Source organism: Mizuhopecten yessoensis, unplaced genomic scaffold (genome assembly GCF_002113885.1).
Source record: "Mizuhopecten yessoensis strain PY_sf001 unplaced genomic scaffold, ASM211388v2 scaffold10839, whole genome shotgun sequence".
In the NCBI taxonomy this organism is placed as follows: Eukaryota; Metazoa; Mollusca; class Bivalvia; order Pectinida; family Pectinidae; genus Mizuhopecten; species Mizuhopecten yessoensis.
Window position 1 is genome coordinate 480,572 of NW_018408747.1, and position 24,577 is coordinate 505,148.

The window sequence follows — 24,577 nt, forward strand, 5'->3', positions numbered from 1 at the left end:
TACACACGTGAGACGAGTTACAAGCGCCTTTGATACGAAGACCTACTTTCATTTTGAGTTTGCCCTGAACCTGAAGCTAAGGCCACCACAAGATGGGTGTCACTCTTTGGTTGGGATCAGGTTTGGTGGCTGTGGCATGCTGTTACGTCCTGATCAAGTTAATACAGCTTTATGGATCTACAAGGAAACGTAACGCGATGATCGAGCGATTTCCTGGCAATAAGTCAAACTTTCTATTCGGGAATTTACTTGAGGTAAATTCACAGGTTGTTAAAAAAATTATCTGATGTTATCATCATTCAGGCAATCTCGTCATCATGATATAGCGCGATTATATAAATAGCTAGCTGATAACGGTGTAGACCACACTCACAGACTAAACTACCCACACACATATACTATACAGTAATACAGCTATATGTACATATAAATGATCCCTGCAGAAGGGCATATATATATTTAACCCTATACCATAATCACAATGCACAGAAAGACAATATTACTAACAATCCAGATTTGGATATCCAGATACCAGTCACATTAATACATGCTACTTTTACAAACCTGTAATGGTTAAAAACAAATTTGATATCGTAACATTATATAATTTCACTGCTTTTTCTAAGCCTACATAATGTATTTGTTTTCCATATGCATTATGTACATTACTTTCAGGTTTATGACTGCAATGTTAAAATGTAAGATTTCAGAAGTTACATGTTGGATTACACCATCAATAATACCTGTATATATATATATATATATATATATATATTTAAAAAGCATATTATATTTACTGTGCACACTTTTTATTGGCAGCATGGTAAATGTGATGTAATTTTCATTTTCGAAACAGTACCCGGGGCCTAACGAGGCAGGCTTAAAATACCAGCGAGACATGACTGCTCTGTATCCTCGAGTATCTAGAGGCTGGCTTGGACCATTTATTCCACTGATAATTGTCAATCACCCAGAGACAGTGAAGGCCATCATGAAGACATCAGGTATAGATACTTCATAATCAAAATCATGTTCCGTTAACTCATTCACCCCTGAAATTTCATAATGAACTATTCCAACCATTGAATTGGAAGCGTTCAAATGTGTCTTCAGGGGTGAATGAGTTAAAAGTAAAAAAATATTCCTTATACTAAAATAATATGAAGTCAACTAAATTGTGGTTGCTGTGACATAAGGCGAGAAGACAGAGAGGTTATGATGATGGTACATGTACTGTTAATGTCACTTAGTCCAGTAGCCACTTAGGTTCTGACAAGACAATGTGCAGCTATTTCATTTATACTAAACTTGTGATAAGATAAGAAGACAAACACCCACTCATGACCATATTGTTACGAATAGGTCATTACAGAGATGGACTTCCAGCCCTTCCAGCTGTCCGTGTAAGGCAATACATTAGATATATATACACGACCGATATTTGGAACAATAGAAGATACATACCAAGCCTAAATCAAATACTCTTCATTAATTATTAATACTAATTAATGTGGTTATATACATGTATGTAATTACGTACATGTAACATATCAGTGGTCAGGAGGCTAGTGTCACCTTGCACTGACCACCAGTTAGAATGTTGTTCCCAGTGCAAACTTCTTATGTACATATGGTCCTACAGTATGTTCTGTATATTTTCTGGCGTCATCATCACCAAACATTTGTACCTCCATGCTACTCACACCCAGACACAACTATAGAACAGTATCAAGTTGTGTCTCAATAAGCTGGATCAGCTTACATCAACGTCGACACTACATGAAAACTAGTACATTGTATGTATAAATGGTCCTCCTCTGTGGTAATTCTGTAGTGACAACTTCAAATTGTGTTATACATTCCAGCAAGACCATCCAGGTCACAGTCTGGCACCTTATAATTATTATGGCACGTACATGTAGAAATGTTCTGAAAACATGTAGCATTACCTGGTACTTTCAGAAATCAGGTTGTTAATATAACAATTCAGAAGTAGAAAAATGGGACAGTCTCACAACTTTATTCTTACATAATGTGTGGATCATAAGTTGTTTTTAAGAAATCATTGAAAATCCATCTCTTAAGCTCATTGATACTCCCTAATGAGGTTTTGAAGTTTCAATGTGTATGCTTTTACTGTGCATTATTTTTGTTTTATTTTGACATAACTCAGGGTTGTAGGTTTTAATCAGTTATTTGTTACTGCTTTATAATTTTCTATGAATTGATAACATATATTATTATTAATATTCTCTAGAATTTTAGTTTTCAAAGTTATTTAACTACGATGAGTAAGAGAAAAAGATGGGTGCAGAAAATCACTTGAAGTTACCCATCCAGGATATTTGTTTTTATTTGAGTTTGGGTCGAAAACATTTTGCTGTTTTTCAACAGAACCTAAAGGGAAGCAGATCTACCGCCTGATTGAGCCGTGGATTGGAGATGGACTGCTACTGTCTGGGGGCAGTAAGTGGAGAAGGAATCGCCGACTCCTCACTCCAGCATTCCACTTTGATATATTGCGACCATACCAGAAACTCAACAATCGCACAGCTGACGTATTTATTGTAAGCAGAAACATGGTATCATGGATACCTTGTATACGTAAATATCAGAGACAATTAAGGCTGAATGATGCATGGAGTTTATACATGTATCATGTGAATTTTACAAAATGTTCCCATATATGACCTCACTAATTAAGGCTTCATTTTGAAGTTTTCTCATTGGTTGGTCAATTTGAAAAACAATCTTTTTCTAAGGATTGAATTACATCATTTTATGATTTATGATGGTCTGCAGCACCAATCAGTTCAAACTTATTCAATCATGTGCAGCGACACATCTTGAAGAATGCCTTTTAATGAAACTGTGTTGCATGCCATCATATAGCAAGGCTAACGCATTTCTGCCAAAAACTGTAACTCCACATTGGAAACTGTTTTTGCTGCATGGTTGTAGCCTTGTTTTATAATTTCTGAAAAGAAATCCATACCTTACAGGATTTTTCTGAAAAATAATTAAGTTGACATAACGAAATACATATATAATAAACAGCAGCTGTAGTCTTAACATTGTGCGGTTGGTAGACTGAGATTTGAACCCTTTTTGAAGATTGTTATACTATTGCTCTAACCGATCGCGACTCAGCTACTGGTTCCCCAAATGGGCTACAGTGATATCCAAAATGAATTTAAGGGGAAATAACTGTGTATGAAAAACTACAGAACAGTGGGACAGGGGTCCTTAACTCTAATCATATTTAATGTCTACCACCAGGATAAGCTTGACAGATTCCACCTGGAGGGAGATGGATACTTTGAAGCTTTTTCACATGTCTCCCAGTATACCCTAGATGTCATCCTGCAGTGTGCTTGCTCCTACAAGACTGAGTGCCAGAGCATAGGGTAGACTTTTTATATATTTTTATAATTGTTAAAATGACTCATTAAAGGTATTGAACAAAACCTAAAAAAAAATATCCTGAATTTTTGTAGACAAATTGATATAAGTGTAATACTGAAGATTAATTATTCATTTACTCAAACTAACATGAAAGTTTATTTTATTTAAATTTTATTTTTTATGAATATTGCTCTAGTTGATCGCATGTCAAATTGTTAAAGTGTAATACTAGGTATTTGTCTGAAGACTAATTATCCATTGACTCAAAAATGACATTAAAGTTTATTTCATCTAAATTTTGTTAAAAATTCGAACCAAATGTTGGTAAAGGTTATCAACAAATTAAACTATAATATCACCACCGTCACTATCATGAAGTATTTTTAGTTTAGCCTTTTCAAAAGAAATACTCCATAAAAATCACATGTTGTGGTGCATTGCAGAATTATACTTTTTTTCTTTGATATGTTTGAAATTAGATTTTTTTTTTTTAATATAGATAACACAAAATCAGCAAAGGTCAAGCATGGGACCTTTATATTACAAAACCTACACTTTATCAATGTTGCTTGGTAGGAATTATACTTGAATAGCTTCAAAATAAGTGTCCAATGTATGGGCCGCAAAGCCTACGAAAACCTTTAGTATCAAGGAAGTTACTCTTAACCAGACAAAGTCCTTTCGATTGTTTCATCTTCTATTTAGAAGGGAGAGTACTCCAAGTAAAAAAACCCTCTGATTGGAACTCTTCTTCACGATAATAACTGATGCAGTGGTACTCTTGACCTTAAATTATATGTTTCTTCTTCAGCGACAAACATCCCTATGTTCGCTGTGTAACAGAGATGCTGGAGCTAATTACAGATAGATTCTTGTAAGTAAACATTAAATAATGTATCATGTTTTCTGCCATCTTGTCGTGTTTTAGTTAAATATTATTAATCAGGATTTGCCTTTTTTTTAAGATCCAACTGATTTAATGCAATTTAGCACATCAGTAACATGTTCAGTCTGTAGGTTTAAGGAACTGTGAAATTCTGTGGCATGACCATGTAATGATTGTGAAAAACAACCAAATATTGTAATACGAACATACCGTATTTGACCTAATTATAAGGGCACAGAGTGCGGGTAATTGAAAGAAGGGGCACCCTTATTAAGTAACATTTATCTGGAGTTTTCTGCTATAGAAATACAGTATTATATACTAACAGTTACTGAGGTAGTTAAGATGTGTGTGTATATTTGTGGCTGAGTAAGAGTGAGTGAATAAAAGTCTGTTTTACTGAACTCCTGGGATCGATGCAGTACATTTCAAAGACGTAAAGTTATAACTGGTCCTCTCGTGTGTCCGAAACGACCTAAAATCGGGTGTCATTTATATTTGAATTTATCGTGTAGCCTATACTATTCCAACATTTGTATTATTGTAACATATATAGATAGTGTATTTAGGAATTATCACGTGCATTTAATTATTTAATATTTCCAAATATCACAGAAACATAATATCCAAGATGACTGGTCATGATCCAGTGCTTGATGTTTTTAGACCTTGCACCCTTATTACAGCAAATACGGTAGTTGAGTTATTTACTGGACAGATGATTGATCAGTATGCTGTCTTTATTCTACAGTAAGCCGTGGGTACACAATGATTTTATCTACCTGCTGACGAGTGACGGCCGGCGCTTTAAGAGACACTGCGACTATGTACACAAGGTGGCGGAGGACATCATCATCAAGAGGCGGGAATCAATGGTAGGTAGTTTGTCATCAACAATAGATGTAGTCTGATATTTATACTGCTGTATTCCCTAAATCATATTCATCAATTATAGACTTTCCAGTCCACTCAGCTGTAAATGAGTACATGATTGGGCAGTGCTGGAATCGTTGATTACTTACTGTGAGCGCCGAAATGGCAGCACCGGTTGTATGCTCCCCAGGGAGTTGAGAAAGATATTGGCTGGTTGCAAAGACCCGGCCTATAACCACGGATAATAATTTGTGAACCGCTTTGAGACGACCTACAAACTAGGTTGTGATAAAGCGGTATATAAGAACCTCAAATTGTCATTATTATTATTATGGAGTAATGCTGAGGTGAATCTGGTCATATGAACCCGAGAAAGTGATACTGACCAAGAGGAATTTGAGGTCAAAATTGCTTTCTCAGGCCCATTAAGAACATTCTCTATAAACAGTATTTTATATGATAAAAATATCCTTACTTCACCAGTAAAATTATTTAAAAACAACAAAACACATGAAGCTTTCACAAATTTATTTTGATGTGAAGTTATTTGAAGTGCTTATAATCAAGAAAATAGGTATTGATGGAAACTAATTTTAATTAAATGATTTACGCTATGGGTTTATGAGGTATCAATTTGAATATTAAGTTTATAATGTCAAAGAAAGTAACATCATGCCCAAATGTTATTTTCACCTGAAAAGTCTGAAAGTCATTGTAAGACTTTGATGAAATGCATAAGACTGACCATCTATTGTAGAAATCTGAAGAAAATTCTGCGGAGAAAAAGGCACTTGATTTCCTAGATATCCTACTGACAGCTAAGGATGAGGAGGGCATTGGACTAACCGACATTGAGATCAGGAACGAGGTGGACACATTCCTGTTTGAAGGTAAAAGCAAGGAACAGTCAAATTACCACATGATTCATCGAGGCATACTTGCCAACTCTCCCTATTTTGGAGGGAGACTCCCAAATTTGGACACTAAAATTTGAACATTTTCAGCTAGTTATTTTGCTATTAACTTAAAATTATTTCTTGAATGTGATTCTGAAGTGATATTTATCACCTATGGGGGATACACACACATTTCATTTATGATTTAAATTTTGTAGCATGCGTAATCTCCCCTATCAAAATTTCAAAAGGTTGGCAAGTATGTCATGTCAGGGTCATAATAAATTGATTGACTATTCACTTAGGTCATGATCATGCTCATATCATTTACTTATGTCATACTCACATGTTTTATCACGTTTATATAAACCACTATCAGACTCACATGTTTTATCACGTTTATATTAACCACTATCGGACTCACATGTTTTATTCAAGGTCATACTCAGATATTTTGTCAATGTCATATAGAAATTATCTAATTATAAATTATAAAGTAATACTCAGTTGATATAACAAGTTCAAATATATTTCATATGCATATAATTAACTGAATTAGGAGTCAAAGAATTTAACAAAGTTATGATTATAAAAGGGTTTGATGAAGTGATTAAGTTAGTAGTATTAAATCAGAAGTTATACATTAATAATACCAACAGGGTTTAGGTGCAATTTCATAATTCCCAATACACATGTATCTCATTTAACTCTTGGCTTTAGGGTAACCATACATGTATTTGATTGTGTATTTGTCAGTACATGTATTATAAGTTTGATTGGTATGTTGGCTACCTCAGTGACCAAAAGGTGTTGACCTTTGTCACAAATAGCTGGAGTGATTTGTATAGATGATCATGAGTTGTCCAAAGTATGTTTAGCTTAATGGCTGCTTAACACAAAATTTTAAACATATGTTTTTTTCAAAAGTGAAGTTGTACATTTGTGTGTATAAGGAATCAAAATGATCATCATATGAGAAAAAACATAAAAATATTGACAAAGCTCTCAAAAATCAAATTTTGAGATTTATGTTAATGACTTATTAAGCAAATTAGGTTTTGAGCAAGAGGACCCTGGTGATGTAACTGACCTATAAATAAATTGACCTTTGCCAGGCCATGACACGACCTCTAGTGCCATTTCTTGGACCCTGTATTCACTAGCAGAGAATCCCGAGATCCAGCGGCGCATTCAACAGGAGATTGACGAGGTCCTTCAGGGGCGGGACTCTGATGACATCACATGGTATGTTAATTACTGTCCATTGTCAATGGTCTGCTGTCTCTTAGGGATGGTATATCATCAATAAGGTCTTTGATTAATTTCTTATACATGTATATATATAGGATCTTACATGAGTTTCCATTTCATATGAGATTTATGAAACAGGTCTAAGAATTTTTCAATTTAACCATTCTCTGGCCAGTTTCATAAATTTCATATGAAATGAAAACAAGTGTAAGGTCCATTTTATTTGTGGCATTTATTCGTGTAAAACGACAATTTTCATGCAACATTGAAATGTAAAAAGCAGCCATTTTGACTCAAGTGCGTAAGTCTGTGCCATCATGTTCTTGTCGTAGGCTCGACGTCACAATTGAAACTTAAAACCAACCACAGGGCTGATAGGTCATATTACATTGGTAAATACGCCGAAAAATATGACATGGGTATATTCACCGGATAACACAGTACATTAGGTAATAAAAGCAAATACTCTGAGGAGGCTGTTTATTTGGTTGAATAATACAAAAAAAAGGAATCCAAATTTCATAGCATTAGAGCCCGTTTTTTTTTTTTTATCAGTCATGGACTTTGGTTGAGGTGAAAATGTGGTTAGGTATATGGACATGAGAAAGATATATTGACTGAGATGCAGTCGACATCGGTACATTGTTTAACTTTTCAGGCCCATATCCTCACATATTCACCAAAATGAAAGTCCTTTAGTTGTATATCAGATAGAAAGTTATGCTGTTTTTACATTTATATTAAACAAGATTGAAGGTACATGTCAAAAAACTTTCAATAGAAAACACTGCATTTGGTTAAGAGCATTGTGATGTTACAATTGAAGTAACGTTGGTCATAAAGATAATATTGACCTGCTGTTTCTAAAAAAAGTAACGTGGAGTCAATATCACAAAGCACAAACCTCCATGTGATTATGATCAAACTCATGAGGATGTGAGAAAAAAATACGGTCATCTGCCGTAATGTGCATACCGACTGTAGTTTTCAGTATATCAGTATTTGAGGCATGGATTTGAGGCATGGTAGTCTAGTGGTAGGACGCCGGGCTCGCGACGAGGGTTGTGGGTTCGAGTTACGGCACGGCACTGTGTTGTAACTTTGAGCAAGATACTTTACTCCACTCTTTCCAGTCTATTCAGCTGTAAATGAGTACATGGTTGGGCAGTGCTAGAATTGTTGAATGCTAGCTGTGAGCACCCCAATGGCAGCTCCGGCTGTATGCTCCCCGGGGAGTTGAGAAAGATATTGGCTGGTTGCAAAGGTCCTATAACAACGGATAACAATTTGTGAACAGCTTTGAGACGACCTACAATCTAGGTTGTGAAAAAGCAGTATATAAAGAACCTCGAATTATTATTAATTATTGTTATTATTATTGTAGCTACAGTAGTAAGGTCGGTAAAGTGACAAAAATTCCAGTGAAAGTGAACTGAACTACCTGGTAAAGGGGGAAAAAAGGGATGTATGGTCATAATTGAGTCTTAAATGTTTGTTTATCACCAACAGGGATGATTGTTCAAATTTGCCATATTTGACAATGTGTTTACGAGAGGCAATGAGAATCCATGTGCCAGTTCCGATGCTGTTAAGGGAGGTAACTGAGGACATGGAAATGTGTGGGAGGGTCGTTCCTAAGGGGACCATGATCACTATAAGTTTATACAGACTTCACCATAACCCTGAAATCTGGGAAAACTCCTTGGTAGGTGTGTTGCCTCCCTTGGATATATCGTAGCCTCGTATTAAAATATAGCTTAATACTACACTATATATTTATATATGTCCATATTAACCTAAACAGATATTAATCCTACTTTTCATAAATTGTGTCTTGGTTCTGCAGTGCTTCGATCTGATGTAGAAAATTAACATTTGTAAAGTACACTAGTACTGGTTGGCCTGAAAAGCATGAGTTAAGGGCTATTTCAGGAAGAAATACTATAAGATTTCTGTAATATCCCTTAGCATGTCATAGCTAAATTAATAAAACTGCCAGAAATATTGGCTGCAATTTAAAATTAATTTTGTTTCCATTTGAAAACACAGTGTTTTGTTTAACTCATTCACCCCTGAAGAAACATTTGAACTCTTCCAATTCATAGGTTGGAATAGTGCATTATGAAATTTCAGGGTTGAATGAGTTAAAAATATTATCCTGACAGAAACTGCTAAGACACAGGATATGTTCCCATATAGTCTTGCCAAGCCAGCTATAGTTGCCTGTATCTATATTTACATACAGAGGAAAGGTGCATTGACCTATTGGCAGGTTGAAATGAAGGCTAGCTAATTAGCCTTACTACAATATACATTTGCCTTGTTGTATTGTACAGTTACCTACACTGTAGGAGCTGTGTGCTAGTAATGGGTTGTATAATACTTGTACAATTACATATTTAAGACTTTTGGTTATAACCTTGACATTCAGCAATTCAGAAATTAATTTAATCACATTTTCCCTGTTACATGGCGAGTCAAAACACCCCAACGCAGGAGCAAAAACTAACTTTGGGGAGTTAAAAACATACTATCAAGGGTCTAGTTGTGCACATACTGCACAGTTGTGTGACTGTATATAACAATTGCCTAGCAACACTGTACACTTGTCTATAGTCACATTGTACATTTTACCTGTCTGCCTATCGTTGCAGGGATGATCTGTCAAAACTCACGTATCTCACAATGTGTGTTAAAGAAGGCATGAGACTGCACTCTCCGGTGCCAGTTATATTAAGGGAAATAACTGAGAGACTTGAAATAGACGGAGAAATTGTCCCGATTGGTCAGATGGTTTTAATCCTCATCTACAATACCCATCACAACCCGGAAGTTTGGGAAAACTCTATGGTATATATTTCTTATTTTACCTTGATATAGCAGAACCTTGCTAATCTGAACTGTTTTTCACACTGATATTTTCGAAATAAGCTGCTTTTTAATGTTAAATTCTGTTTTATAATCTGATACACCATTATCAAGCTTTAGACTATCACTACCGTAATAGCTTCTGAGCATACAGAAGGCAGATGTCTAACCAGGTTCCTGTGTTTCAGTGAATTATTTAGTGCACATGTACTTGTATAATTTACACAAGAAGATATGTTTCCCTGCTCCCAATTTTGTTCATTTTTACCTCAGGTCCTTACCTTTAATTTAAATGATAGGACAAGGGGTCAAATGTCAAATGATTTTAAAGCTGTCTGGTACATATAACTTTTAAAAGGTTAAACATCTTAGTATGACTACAGATATCTATTAATATAATGACCAGAGAGTGTGCCAAGGAACAAAGAACATTCATAGGCCATATCAGAGGTCTAGGTCATGACAAGGGGTCATATCAGAGGTCTAGGTCATGACAAGGGGTCATATCAGAGTTCTAGGTCATGACAAGGGGTCAAGGGTCAGATTTTTGTAATGATCAAGGGTAAACCATGTTTTATCACAATACATCTCCAGCACACACACAGGCATACACACATGGGGAAATATTAGCCAGGTGGCATAGGACTAGTAGTTAGCACCTGATAAGGCAGCTCCTGCGAATTCCTCAATATTGTATTGATTAATGTATATACTAATTGTATTGACTGTAAAAAATTGTATATCTATGTACTGTTTAGTGCTTTAGAGTGGCTTATGTTAGCTAGATTGGGCGCTATATCAAATGTTGTATATATATTATTATCATGGTTTAAGATTTTCTTATGAAAGCTTATAGATTATGTGCACAATGATTGAATGACATCTGTTTCTATTTTCCCCTTTTAAAACAAAGAACTATGTTATTATTGGAAAACAATAGCAAACCAGTTATAGTCAGTTTGGTATGAATCACATATTTCACATGAAAATATTTACCTTTGTTGAAAAAATCTCGAAACTTTTTATCCGGACAACTCCTTCTAAAGTGGGATCAATTTAACGAAACTTTCCAGATATGATAACTACCACCTGAAGTTGTACATCCAGGTATCATTTTTTCATTCTCTCCGTTTTTTTCAAAGTTATGGTCTTTTGTTGAGAAATCCTTGTCCGGACAACTCCTCCAAAACTATAAGGCCAATTTCAATCAAAGTTTTCAAATATGTTGACTATCACCTGAAATTGTGCATCTAGGTGTTATTCTTTTTGTTCTGACTCTTTTCACAGAACTATTGCCCTTTGTTGTAACATGCTTCCCCACACAACTTCTCCAAAACTATTGGACCAATTTCAATGAAAAGTTTCAGATATGATAACTACCACCTGGTGTTGTGCATCCAAGTATTAATTTTTCAATCTGACACTTTTTTTTACGGAGTAATGTCCCTTTGTTGAAAAATACTTCTCCATACAACTCCTCCAACACTATGCTCCTAATTTCAATGGAATATACAGATATGATAACTACAACCTAAAGTTGTGCTTCCAGGTATTTTTTTCCATCCCTCTTTATGGAGTTATGGCCCTTAGTTGAAAGATCTTTGTCATGGCAACTTATCCTAATCTACTAGGCCAATTTCAAAGAAAGTTTTCAGATATGGCAACTGCCCCTTGACGCTGTGCATCCAAGTAGCACTTTTTCATTCCGACCCTTTTAAAAGGAGTTATTGCCCTTTGTTGAAAACAATCTTTGTCTGCCTCCTAAAGTACCGGGCCAATTTCAGTGAAAGTTTGCAGATATGGTAATAACCCCCTGATGTCGTGCATCAGGGTAGTATTTTTTCATTTCGACCCTTTTTAATGAGTTATGTCCCTTTGTTAAAAATCTTTGCCCTGACATCTCTCCCTTTACTGCTAGGACGATTTCAGCAGAACGGTTCATCTGGGCTAACAATATTTCGTTTGCAAGTATGTTTTGGCATTAAGAGGGAGTGCAAGAAGTATGAGAGTTACATATATACTTAAATAAGTGTACAGCTCAGTCAATAAAGAAATCATTACTGGTGGGAGACTATATTGCTTTGCTTAGTAAGCCTTTAGCTTATAGTTCTGGTTTATATAGGAGCGGGAGGTATAAGTTTGCCTTTGGCTTTACAGCTATAGTTTTAAGTAGTTTTAGTAACGAAAGTGCTAGTGAAACAACTGATTAAAAATATCACCAAACAAAAAAAAATACTGATAAAAAAGTTGTGATGTCGAGGGAGCATTCCTAAATTATCATCTATTTAGAAAAAGAAAAAAAAAGGTAGGTAGTTAGGCATTCTTCTTATTTATAGTGTAGCTAGTCTCATGCCTTCTATCTCACTCCTGCCTAAGGGTCAATTCACTTATATTGTGCTTAATATCGCCACTAACATTAAAGAGCTTTGCTTAATTCCCATTGCTTGCTGTTGTTTGTATACATATTGTCTTGAAAAACTTGCTTTTAAAAAGTTGACATAGTTTTGCCTGCACTTAACATATCACTCGAGTACATTTTATGTACATACTTTATCTATATGTATAACTGGCCTCTAGTAAGTGTAGAAAAAGCATTTTCTATACCAAAACTTAATCCATGCTAATACAATTTGAAATGTTCAGGACATTATCATTGAAGTATACATTTTGCTATAATAAGTATGAAGTTGTAATAACATGCATATAATCAAAGTAAAAATATATAATTTTAATTGGCATCAAAACCTATACAAAATTGTGCATGACCTATTTAAATTGAAGATAATTATAATTTAAGATGATATTCATAATTAAATCAATCGCTTCTCTATTCCGCACCATAGGTGTTTGATCCGGAGAGATTTACACCAGAGAACATGGAGAAACGAGACCCATTCGCCTTCGTACCTTTCTCCGCAGGGCCAAGGTGAGTCACTATTCCATTGTTCTATCAGTGAAATTAAAACCAGATCTCCCCTCCCCCCTTTTAATATCTTTTCCATTATTTGTTATATATATATTATATATACTTGTATACAACTTGTCCACATTGTTGGAATTACTTCTTTGCCCCATATAATATTTTAATTAATTTGTATCCTACGGACATACCTCCATTAGGATCCAGTGTTAGCAACCACAAATCACGAATGTTTATACACAAACAACATTTCATGTTATGCAGGCTGTCAGAACATATATCTTATGTAAAATCTATTTGAAGTTATTCTCGGTCCTGCAGGTAAGGCGTAGGAATTCTACCTGCTGCTCCCAATTGCATGATCGTAAGATCTAGAAGCAAGTAAATTTGAGACCTTATCTTTTCTCTTCTTTCTAAATAACTTTCTTCCTCCTAATGTCTCCCTTGACATTGCCTCACTTTTGGCCATTTGTTGAACGGTCGCCCCCGTGTTGAAGGCGTTGGGTTCAGTCCCCTGGCCGAGACATATCAGAGTCTATAAAAATGGTAGTGTCTACTCCTGCTAATGCTCAGCAAACGTTTCAGTGAGGTAGCACTATAAAGTCGGCATCAGTTCCGCGCTATCACAAGGAGTCAAACACGAACAAATCGCAGCCTCCCAAAATACACACACATACACTGCACACATGCATCTTTCACACAGGGGAGGCAGTCCTTAAATGACCTTAGCTGTTAATAGGACGTTAAACAAAATAAAACCAAATCAAACCAAAATTTGGGTGGTCGGATTGTAGAGTGGATATAGCACACACCTCTTTCACAAAGATGGCTGGGGTTCGATTCCCCGATTGGGTGTGAAAAGGTATTTGGTCGACTGCCACACCGTGTAGGTTTTCTCCAGGTAGTTGGGTTTCCTCCCTCATTAAGAAACTTTGTATGTATCCATCTGTGCTATAGGAGTGATTGTTATAAGGTCAGAAAACTCTTTTCTAATTAGTTGTTGTAAAATAAAAAATGTTTGTATCTGTAAGTTATTGTGGACTTAATGTTTTATTTTAGAGATTTGAAATTGTTTTGTTTCTATTTTATTGTTATCTTGGAAGTCATGAATGTATTTTCGTTGCACAAAGATTTTGTAAACAACATAGTTATGAATGAACATACTTCAAGAGTTACTGCCCTTCCCACAGTGAAAGCACAGTGAGGATTGCGCCTCTAAAGTCTACCTACCATATTCAAGCTGATAAGCATATTTAAATTTTTGACAGCTACTTGAATCATAGGAATGCTTCATATAGTTTACATGGCTTCTTTACCAAGTCAAGTGTTGGTCAATATATACTCCATTCTGCTTTTATTCTTTGGAAGTGGCTTTAAAGTCATATGTTATTCCTTTTTAAAGAGGATGTTTTTTTTCAATTTTCAAAGTTATTTGTGATGTGGAATTGGCTTCTTTGGAAATAATGTTGCATTATTTTCTTCATGGTGTTTATATATGTTTATTGGTATCTTTTATTCTTTCGTTCTCTCTGGAAATGTTAGTATCCCGTTTCAAATGAAAACTACTGAATAATAAGGCCGGTGTATTCTTAAATCTCCACTAATTTGTCCACTATATAATGTCAATCAGGTTGTCAAAAGAAGTTAATCTGCCAAATACGTAATGTCCAACAGGGTATCAGGTTATACATGGTATCTGATTAAAAAAACCCACCAACATCTCCCTCATTTCCTAGCTCCTTCCTTCTAACATAGGGAGATCTAATAATAAACACCCCTTATACATTGAATAGAATATTATGCACTCCTTATACATTGAATATCCTCTTACTTAGTGTTAAATAAGTGACATTCCAATAAAGTGCATTAAAACTTTGTATTCATTTTGACTAGTATGACTCAAGCATTGGTTGTACAATGCATTGTCTGTCTTAAAATCCAGTAGCAATATCTCAAAAAGTAATACGTGGCAATTTTGGTTTCAGATTGAATTAAAATGAAATAAATAAGTTGTTTTACGGAAAAAAGTGGCAGGATAATTTTTTGAAATAAAACCCATTAATGTAAAATACATTTATTTAGTAGTTGTTTAACGTTTTATTATTCTTAGTATAATCACTGATACCAGTACAATGTATATCAGTTTCTAGATGAAAAGGAAGAGATATTTGATGATTTTTTTGACTTTGACAGTTTGAATTTGACAGATATGATTTAAGATGTCTGAATTGTTTTATTTCTAAAAATCTGTCTCAGATGAAATAACGTTCCAAGCCATACTGTACAACTAAACATAGTTTGTTATAGATTCTGATTTATTTATGTTCAAATAAAAAGGGAAAAGCTAACTTCAGAAATTGTAAAACCCTACTCACAATTGTATAGACTATCTTTTTTCGTACATAGGCAACTGTACGTCGATATTTTGTCAGTGACATATATGGACTGTATATACTAATTATCACAAACTCATAATGAGTTATGCAACACCAAGTTATCAAAAAGAAATGTGTTATACAATCTATACAAAAAAAACCCATCGGACACTGAGGAAATGTCAAAACAGAAAGGAAAGCATGTTTAAATATATACGAAAAACAACATCTGGCATGGAGGAAATGTAAAAACAAATGGAAAAGCATATTGACATCTATAAAAAACCTATATCGGACACTGAGGAAATGTCTAAACAAAAGGAACAGCATATTAAAATCTATACGAAAAACAATATCAGACACGGAGGAAGTGTCAAAACAAAAGGAAAAGCATATTGAAATCTATAAAAAAACAATATCAGACACTGAGGAAATGTCCAAACAAAAGGAAAAGCATATTAAATATATACAAAAAACAATATCAGACACGGAGGAAATGTCCAAACAAAGGAAAAGCATATTGGAATCTATACAAAAAGCAACATCAGACACTGAGGTAATGTCCAAACAAAGGAAAAGCATATTGAAATCTATACGAAAAACAGCATCAGACACGGTGGTAATGTCCAAACAAAGGAAAAGCATATTGAAATATTTAAAAAAAAACAACAACAACAGACACGAAGGAAATGTCCAAACAAAAGGAAAAGCATATTGAAATATTTAAAAAAAAACAACAACAACAGACACGAAGGAAATGTCCAAACAAAAGGAAAAGCATATTGAAATATTTAAAAAAAAACAACAACAACAGACACGGAGGAAATGTTCAAACAAAGGAAGAGCATATTGAAATCTATAAAAAAACAATATCAGACACTGAGGAAATGTCCAAACAAAGGAAAAGCATATTGAAATATTTAAAAAAAAACAACAACAACAGACACGGAGGAAATGTTCAAACAAAGGAAGAGCATATTGAAATCTATAAAAAAACAATATCGGACACTGAGGAAATGTCCAAACAAAAGGAAAAGCATATTAAATATATACAAAAAACAATATCAGACAATGAGGAAATGTCCAAACAAAAGGAAAAGCATATTGAAATCTATACAAAAAAAACAACATCAGACACGGAGGAAATGTCCAAACAAAAGGAAAAGCATATTGAAATCTATACAAAAAAAACAACATCAGACACGTAGGAAATGTCCAAACAAAAGGAAAAGCATATGGAAATCTATACAAAAAAAACAACATCAGACACGTAGGAAATGTCCAAACAAAAGGAAAAGCATATTGAAATCTATACGAAAAACAGCATCAGACACTGAGGAAATGTGCAAACAAAGGAAAAGCATATTGAAATCTATACAAAAAACAACATCGGACACGGATGTTATGTCCAAACAAAGGAAAAGCATATTGAAATATATACAAAAAAACAACATCGGACACGGAGATAATGTCCAAACAAAGGAAAAGCATATTGAAATCTACAGACACTGAGGAAATGTCCATACAAAAGGAAAAGCATATTGAAATATATACAAAAAAAAAAAACCCAATATCGGACACTGAGGAAATGTCCAAACAAAAGGAAAAGCATATGGAAATCTATACAAAAAAAACAACATCAGACACGTAGGAAATGTCCAAACAAAAGGAAAAGCATATGGAAATCTATACAAAAAAAACAACATCAGACACGTAGGAAATGTCCAAACAAAAGGAAAAGCATATTGAAATCTATACAAAAAACAACATCGGCCACGGATGTTATGTCCAAACAAAGGAAAAGCATATTGAAATCTACAGACACTGAGGAAATGTCCATACAAAAGGAAAAGCATATTGAAATATATACAAAAAAACAACATAGGACACGGAGATAATGTCCAAACAAAGGAAAAGCATATTGAAATCTATACAAAAAAGACAACATCAGACACGGAGGAAATGTCCAAACAAAGGAAAAGCATATAGAAATCTATACAAAAAGCAACATCAGACACTGAGGTAATGTCCAAACAAAGGAAAAGCATATTGGAATCTATACGAAAAACAATATCGGACACTGAGGAAATGTCCAAACAAAAGGAAAAGCATATTGAAATCTATTCAAAAAAACAACATCGGACACGGAGGAAATGTCCAAACAAAAGGAAAAGCATATTGAAATCTATTCAAAAAAACAACATCGGACACGGAGGAAATGTCCAAACAAAAGGAAAAGCATATTGAAATCTATACGAAAAACAGCATCAGACACTGAGGAAATGTGCAAACAAAGGAAAAGCATATTGAAATCTATACAAAAAACAACATCGGACACGGATGTTATGTCCAAACAAAGGAAAAGCATATTGAAATCTATACAAAAAACCAACATCAGACACGGAGGAAATGTTCAAACAAAGAAAAAGCATATTGAAATATATACAAAAAACAACATCAGACACGGAGGAAATGTCAAAACAAAAGGAAAAGCATATTGAAATCTATACAAAAAACAACATCGGACACGGATGTTATGTCCAAACAAAGGAAAAGCATATTGAAATCTACACAAAAAACAAAATCAGACACTGAGGAAATGTCCAAACAAAGGAAAAGCATATTGAAATATATACAAAAAAACAACATCGGAAACGGAGATAATGTCCAAACAAAGGAAAAGCATATTGAAATCTACAGACACTGAGGAAATGTCCATACAAAAGGAAAAGCATATTGAAATATATACAAAAAAAAAAAACCCAATATCGGACACTGAGGAAATGTCCAAACAAAAGGAAGAGCATATTGAAATATATTAAAAAAACAACATCAGACACGGAGGAAATGTCAAAACAAAAGGAAAAGCATATTGAAATCTATCCAAAAAAACAACATCGGACACGGAGGAAATGTCCAAACAAAAGGAAAAGCATATTGAAATCTATACGAAAAACAGCATCAGACACGGTGGTAATGTCCAAACAAAGGAAAAGCATATTGGAATCTATACGAAAAACAATATCGGACACTGAGGAAATGTCCAAACAAAAGGAAGAGCATATTGAAATCTATACAAAAAACAGCATCAGACACGGAGGAAATCTCCAAACAAAGGAAAAGCATATAAAATATATAAAAAAAACAATATCAGACACGGAGGAAATGTCCAAACAAAAGGAAGAGCATATTGAAATCTATACAAAAAACAGCATCAGACACGGAGGAAATCTCCAAACAAAGGAAAAGCATATAAAATATATAAAAAAAACAATATCAGACACGGAGGAAATGTCCAAACAAAAGGAAAAGCATATTGAAATCTATACGAAAAACAGCATCAGACACTGAGGAAATGTGCAAACAAAGGAAAAGCATATTGAAATCTATACAAAAAACAACATCGGACACGGATGTTATGTCCAAACAAAGGAAAAGCATATTGAAATCTACAGACACTGAGGAAATGTCCATACAAAAGGAAAAGCATATTGAAATATATACAAAAAAACAACATAGGACACGGAGATAATGTCCAAACAAAGGAAAAGCATATTGAAATCTACAGACACTGAGGAAATGTCCATACAAAAGGAAAAGCATATTGAAATATATACAAAAAAACAACATCCGGTGGTAATGTCCAAACAAAGGAAAAGCATATTGGAATCTATACGAAAAACAATATCGGACTCTGAGGAAATGTCCATACAAAAGGAAAAGCATATTGAAATATATACAAAAAAACAACATCGGACACGGAGATAATGTCCAAACAAAGGAAAGGCATATTGAAATCTACACAAAAAACAACATCAAACACTGAGGAAATGTCCAAACAAAGGAAAAGCATATTGAAATATATACAAAAAAACAACATCGGACACGGAGATAATGTCCAAACAAAGGAAAAGCATATTGAAATCTACACAAAAAACAACATCAGACACTGAGGAAATGTCCAAACAAAGGAAAAGCATATTGAAATCTACACAAAAAACAACATCAGACACTGAGGAAATGTCCAAACAAAGGGAAAGCATATTGAAATCTATACAAAAAACAACATCGGACACGGATGCTATGTCCAAACAAAGGAAAAGCATATTGAAATCTATACAAAAAACAACATCAGACACTGAGGTAATGTCCAAACAAAAGGAAAAGCATATTGAAATCTATACAAAAAACCAACATCAGACACTGAGGAAATGTCCAAACAAAGGGAAAGCATATTGAAATCTATACAAAAAACAACATCGGACACGGATGCTATGTCCAAACAAAGGAAAAGCATATTGAAATCTATACAAAAAACAACATCAGACACTGAGGTAATGTCCAAACAAAAGGAAAAGCATATTGAAATCTATACAAAAAACAACATCGGACACGGATGTTATGTCCAAACAAAGGAAAAGCATATTGAAATCTACACAAAAAACAAAATCAGACACTGAGGAAATGTCCAAACAAAAGGAAAAGCATATTGAAATCTATACAAAAAACAACATCAGACACTGAGGAAATGTTCAAACAAACGAAAAGCATATTGAAATCATTACGAAAAAAACAACATCAGACACTGAGGAAATGTCCAAACAAAAGGAAAAGCATAAGGATTTTAACAAAACAGAAGTTCAATACCACGTTTGTATGATGAGCCATTGTCTTATATTACGTAAAACACCAAGTCATTATCTACACACAGTCTGTTTTCTGATCATAATCAAGTTAATTGGGCGTTAACATCCGAAACTTTGATGACAGAATACATCATCCTAAAATAAACAAATTGTCAAAGAATTAAAAAGTGTTCTTTATTTCATCCAATTTCCACAATTTCATGATTGTTTTATTTATTGTACTAAGAATACAATTTGTTTTCAATGCGAGGAGATTGTTAATTACATCGTTGTGTTATGAGAATGATCTGAAGCTATCAAATGTAGGCATTATGTTGACACGGACCATTTGTTTGACTACATTTCAACTTGTTTTGAATTTTTGCAATTAGTGTGCATTTATGAGCAACTTTATAGTCCTTCACAGCTGAGTAAAACATACTGAATGTCTTAAGGATTAGCACTTATTCCTATTAAAACATGAAAGAAATAATCTTACATTCAAAGAAGTATTGGTTTTATGCAAATCATTTAAAAAGGGTTTTGCTATATTATGAGAAGTTCTTTTTACAGAACCAATACGAACCAATACGATTTTCTATGTGACGTTTCGATGACTAGTACGATATGTACACTGTCACATTCATCAGAAAAATGACCACTGAAGTGTATGCACACAAAGGTTTTGCTATAATTGTTGATAAATTGTGACCGACAGCTTCAAATACAAAAACTGTTTTATGTCTGTGATGCAAATAAGATAACATCAAAGTGCACCTTCTTTTAGAAGCGATTGTAAAAAGACTGTCCTTCAAAACCGTTTACATGTTATCTGGCCTTTATGATTTATTTTATTCAAATTGTATTTCAAACCTTTAGGATTTAAACTAAAAAAAACACCTGTATGAAATGCAGATGTTTTAAATTGTTTTTAAAAATCAGAGCTAATTTTCAACATTTATATTTCTTTTCTTTTCTGTTTATAACTGGAGATGGAATTCCTTTGACTTTTTTTTCTTACCTATTCTTTGAGCATCCCAGGATATTTGGTGGTCGGATGGCACAATGTGGATACACAGTGCACTTGCTTTTCACTAAGATGACTGGAGCTCGATTCTCCGATCGGACGTGATAAGATATTGGGTCACCTGCCCGACCATGTGGGTTTTTTCCGGGTACCCCCACATTAATACCCTCTAGACACTTTTATTCAGGCCAACAAGAGTGATTTATATATGTTGGGAAAAAATGCTTCATATTTGTTGTAAGATAAATAAATAAAAAATACATTTAACATCCATACACAATTACTGAACTAGTCACTTTGCAGATAATGTTTGTCAGATTTAATAAGTATGACAGAGAACCTGTGTCGATATGCTCACTGCTTTTGTTCTATCAACATGGCCACGCATGGTGGAGCAACATCAGATCTGAATATCATATAACATTGAAACACAGATCCATCTTTCTGACATTTATGAAGTAATAATGATGGGAAACGACAGATTCTCCTGCCTGATATGGGGTTTCTTGTGAAACAGTTCACTTATCTGATGTCGAAAGTAGAAGTAGCAATAATTAACTGGTACTCATGAGGGAAATCAAACATTTTGATATACTTGTAAACGTGAATTATCTTGTTACATTGCGATTTTTAATTTAATTTTTATTGACGTATCGCTCTTTATATAATTAAAGCAATGAATATATTTGTTTAATTCATTCTCGAATATTTCATAAAGCTACATCGACTTCTTGAATGCGATAAAAAGTTATTAATCAGAATTCTGATAAAATACAAATGTTGGTTTCAAGAAGTTTGTAAGTGAATTACGTTTTTTTAGATTTTGTTAAAATATTTTTTTTACGCCAAAAGTTATGTTCAGATTTACTCGAAGAGCAATAACCATGAAATTTTATTAAACATACATCACAATTATTAAACATACATCACAATTATTAAACATACATCATAATTATTTAACATACATCATAATTATTTAACATACATCACAATTATTAAACATGCACCACAATCATTAAACATACTTCACATACTAACCATACAGATCATAATATGTTATATACACTTTTATTATTTAGATGAAGTTACATGTATATTGTTTTATCTTCATTAGTTTTCGAACCATTATTAGGTGATGCAATTATGAATGTCATCTATGCGTATGTTTTGGTATCACTTTTGCATTAATTTGTTTACTGAGCCTATCGCTTTTATATATTAACGCTCTCATATTGTAGAGCAAAATAAATCCATTAAAGTTATTAGAACAATAATAAAACCTAATCGACTTTTTCCTTGATTGAAATAAGCACACATTTTTTTTATAATTTGCGTCGTACATAAATTAGATAAATGTTTTATAAATAACAATATTACCTAAATAAATACGCTATTCAGGTATCTAAGCAGCATAGGTTGTATTTATTGTAGATATCTGATTAAGTCACACAAATAAAACTGCTTGATTGATGTTCTTTGCATAGGTACATTTCTGTCCTTTTGTTATGTTGTGTCTTCGGGTGTTATAGATTCTCTTCAGTACTTATTTGAACTGAAGTTTGTCCTCGCCTAGATATGGTGCTATGTTTTTATTATTCTATATGTCACATATGTAATAATTTTCATATGCACCAAATTGTAGAATGGCAAATGGTATATATCAAGCACTCGTATTTCAACTTATTCAGATGATAAATGTTGAACTGTTTGATTTGGACAACATAGAAGTCTAGTGGAGGCAAGATAATTCATGAATTGTCAACCACAAAAATATCGAAAGCACCCACTGGTCTTTGTCAAGGATATGTTTTAAACGTAAATTGTTCACAGATAACTGTAATATCTGTGAGATCTTAATGGTTGTTTGTAATATTTCTAAAGTAACAGCAATCAATCACGATTCTGACCTCGATATTAAACATTATTTAATACTTGAATAAATTGCGAAAACTTATCCAACACTTTCCATCAGAAATATATGCTTATGAAATAGGAAAAACAATTATAGAAACTGATAAGTAGTTTCAATACATCCGACTAGTTCCTAAACACCAATTAAGATAAGAGGTACAATTCGATATATTTAAAACTATAACTTTAAAATGTGTAATAAAACTTTCAATACATGTCAATATTGGAGATATGAGGAACAGGATGAGTGGAACCTTCAAATGTACGTAAATTTTTCTAGCTTGCAAATTAAATAGATTGTGACGAATGTTTATAAAGGAGAAACATCTGTTTAAAAAACTTGAGGGTTTTACGTAATAGTTTTGGTTTGTTTCCAATATAAAGTGTAATTCATTTATGTTTAACATTTTACTTGATCAAAAATGATTTATCAAACGAATGAAGTTATGTGATTATTTTTTTTGAAGTGGAGTATATGAAGCTTGTTTTAAATTTGTTAAATATAATGAATAAGCTATAAATAACAGTGTTTTGTTTCGGTTTATTTTGGTATAGAAATTCCGCAATTGGTTCTGCGATTCTCCAAAGCACTGTATCTGCATAGCCTGAATTGTTTCTGCTTTGTAGATGACTTGTCTATTAGTAACATTTATTTCCAAAACATTGCAGATAGAAGTAGTTTTTATAAAGATGATTTAATATAAAAATATCTGTGGAAGAAGAAAGAGTGAATACATGCAGAGAATTATGGGGGTCTCTTTTAGCGTAGTAAATCATATCTGTGACATATGGCTGGTAATGCTCTCTAATCAGAGGGTGGGTTCTCGCCATGACGAGGCAAACTTTGATACAAAGGCACAAACTCGTTTCAAGACTGAAAGTATGCAACACGAGGCAGAACCAACTTTGCAGTCATATTACAGTGTTAATTTACGAGTGGCGTATCGCGATAGATGATAGGCAGAATGATTCCATATTATACATACAGGGGAAAGAACAAAGAGAATGTATGCCCTTTAAATTAGTTTGGCCTACATCGTATTAAATCAAACTAACACATGTTATGGCATTATATATACCAAGAGAAATTAAAGGCAGGAGGCAAAATATTTTGATATTAACAGATGAAATTTTGACGTTTTTCTTCGTGATGAATGCAAGATGGAGGGCGGTTATTGAACAGAGCGCTCTGATTATGTACTGATATTATGATAATAATAATGTACCGCTGGATATATGTTTGTATATACAGACAATTCATGGTAAGGGTACGGATGTATATGTATACTATATATACAGGGGAAAACACCATAATTATTCATAAGTAAGCTGCGAATATCTCGAGTATAGATGTAGAATGATGGATAAATTCTGTCAAGGATGTATATACTTTAGTAATGTAGGTCATTGTATCATATAGAACAGATGCACATGAATTCCTCATCTGATGTTGCTCTACCAAATGTATACAAATCTGAAAATGACTAAAAATATGCCTGTGTCAATTGTAAGCAAACATAATATTTTTCTCTGATATTCA

At 33.7% G+C, this 24,577-nt stretch overlaps 1 protein-coding gene across 3 annotated transcripts in view; it reads left to right on the forward strand.

Annotated features, from left to right (window-relative positions):
* The first annotated feature begins 51 nt into the window (after positions 1-51).
* LOC110462868 (phylloquinone omega-hydroxylase CYP4F2-like) overlaps positions 52-24,577 on the forward strand; it is a 47,916-nt gene continuing 23,390 nt past the window's right edge. Inside the window, exons 1-10 of one of the 3 annotated variants that reach the window (XM_021517098.1) lie at positions 52-254; positions 857-1,004; positions 2,395-2,567; positions 3,280-3,407; positions 4,217-4,279; positions 5,043-5,166; positions 5,922-6,054; positions 7,176-7,305; positions 8,821-9,016; positions 13,023-13,105. In XM_021517098.1, coding sequence (XP_021372773.1) covers positions 93-254; positions 857-1,004; positions 2,395-2,567; positions 3,280-3,407; positions 4,217-4,279; positions 5,043-5,166; positions 5,922-6,054; positions 7,176-7,305; positions 8,821-9,016; positions 13,023-13,105 — 1,340 coding nt within the window. In that variant the 5' untranslated portion in view covers positions 52-92. Of the gene's footprint in view, positions 255-856; positions 1,005-2,394; positions 2,568-3,279; positions 3,408-4,216; positions 4,280-5,042; positions 5,167-5,921; positions 6,055-7,175; positions 7,306-8,820; positions 9,017-9,965; positions 10,162-13,022; positions 13,106-24,577 lie in introns of those variants that run through there. The other 2 variants (XM_021517097.1, XM_021517099.1) reach the window with 2 other exon arrangements.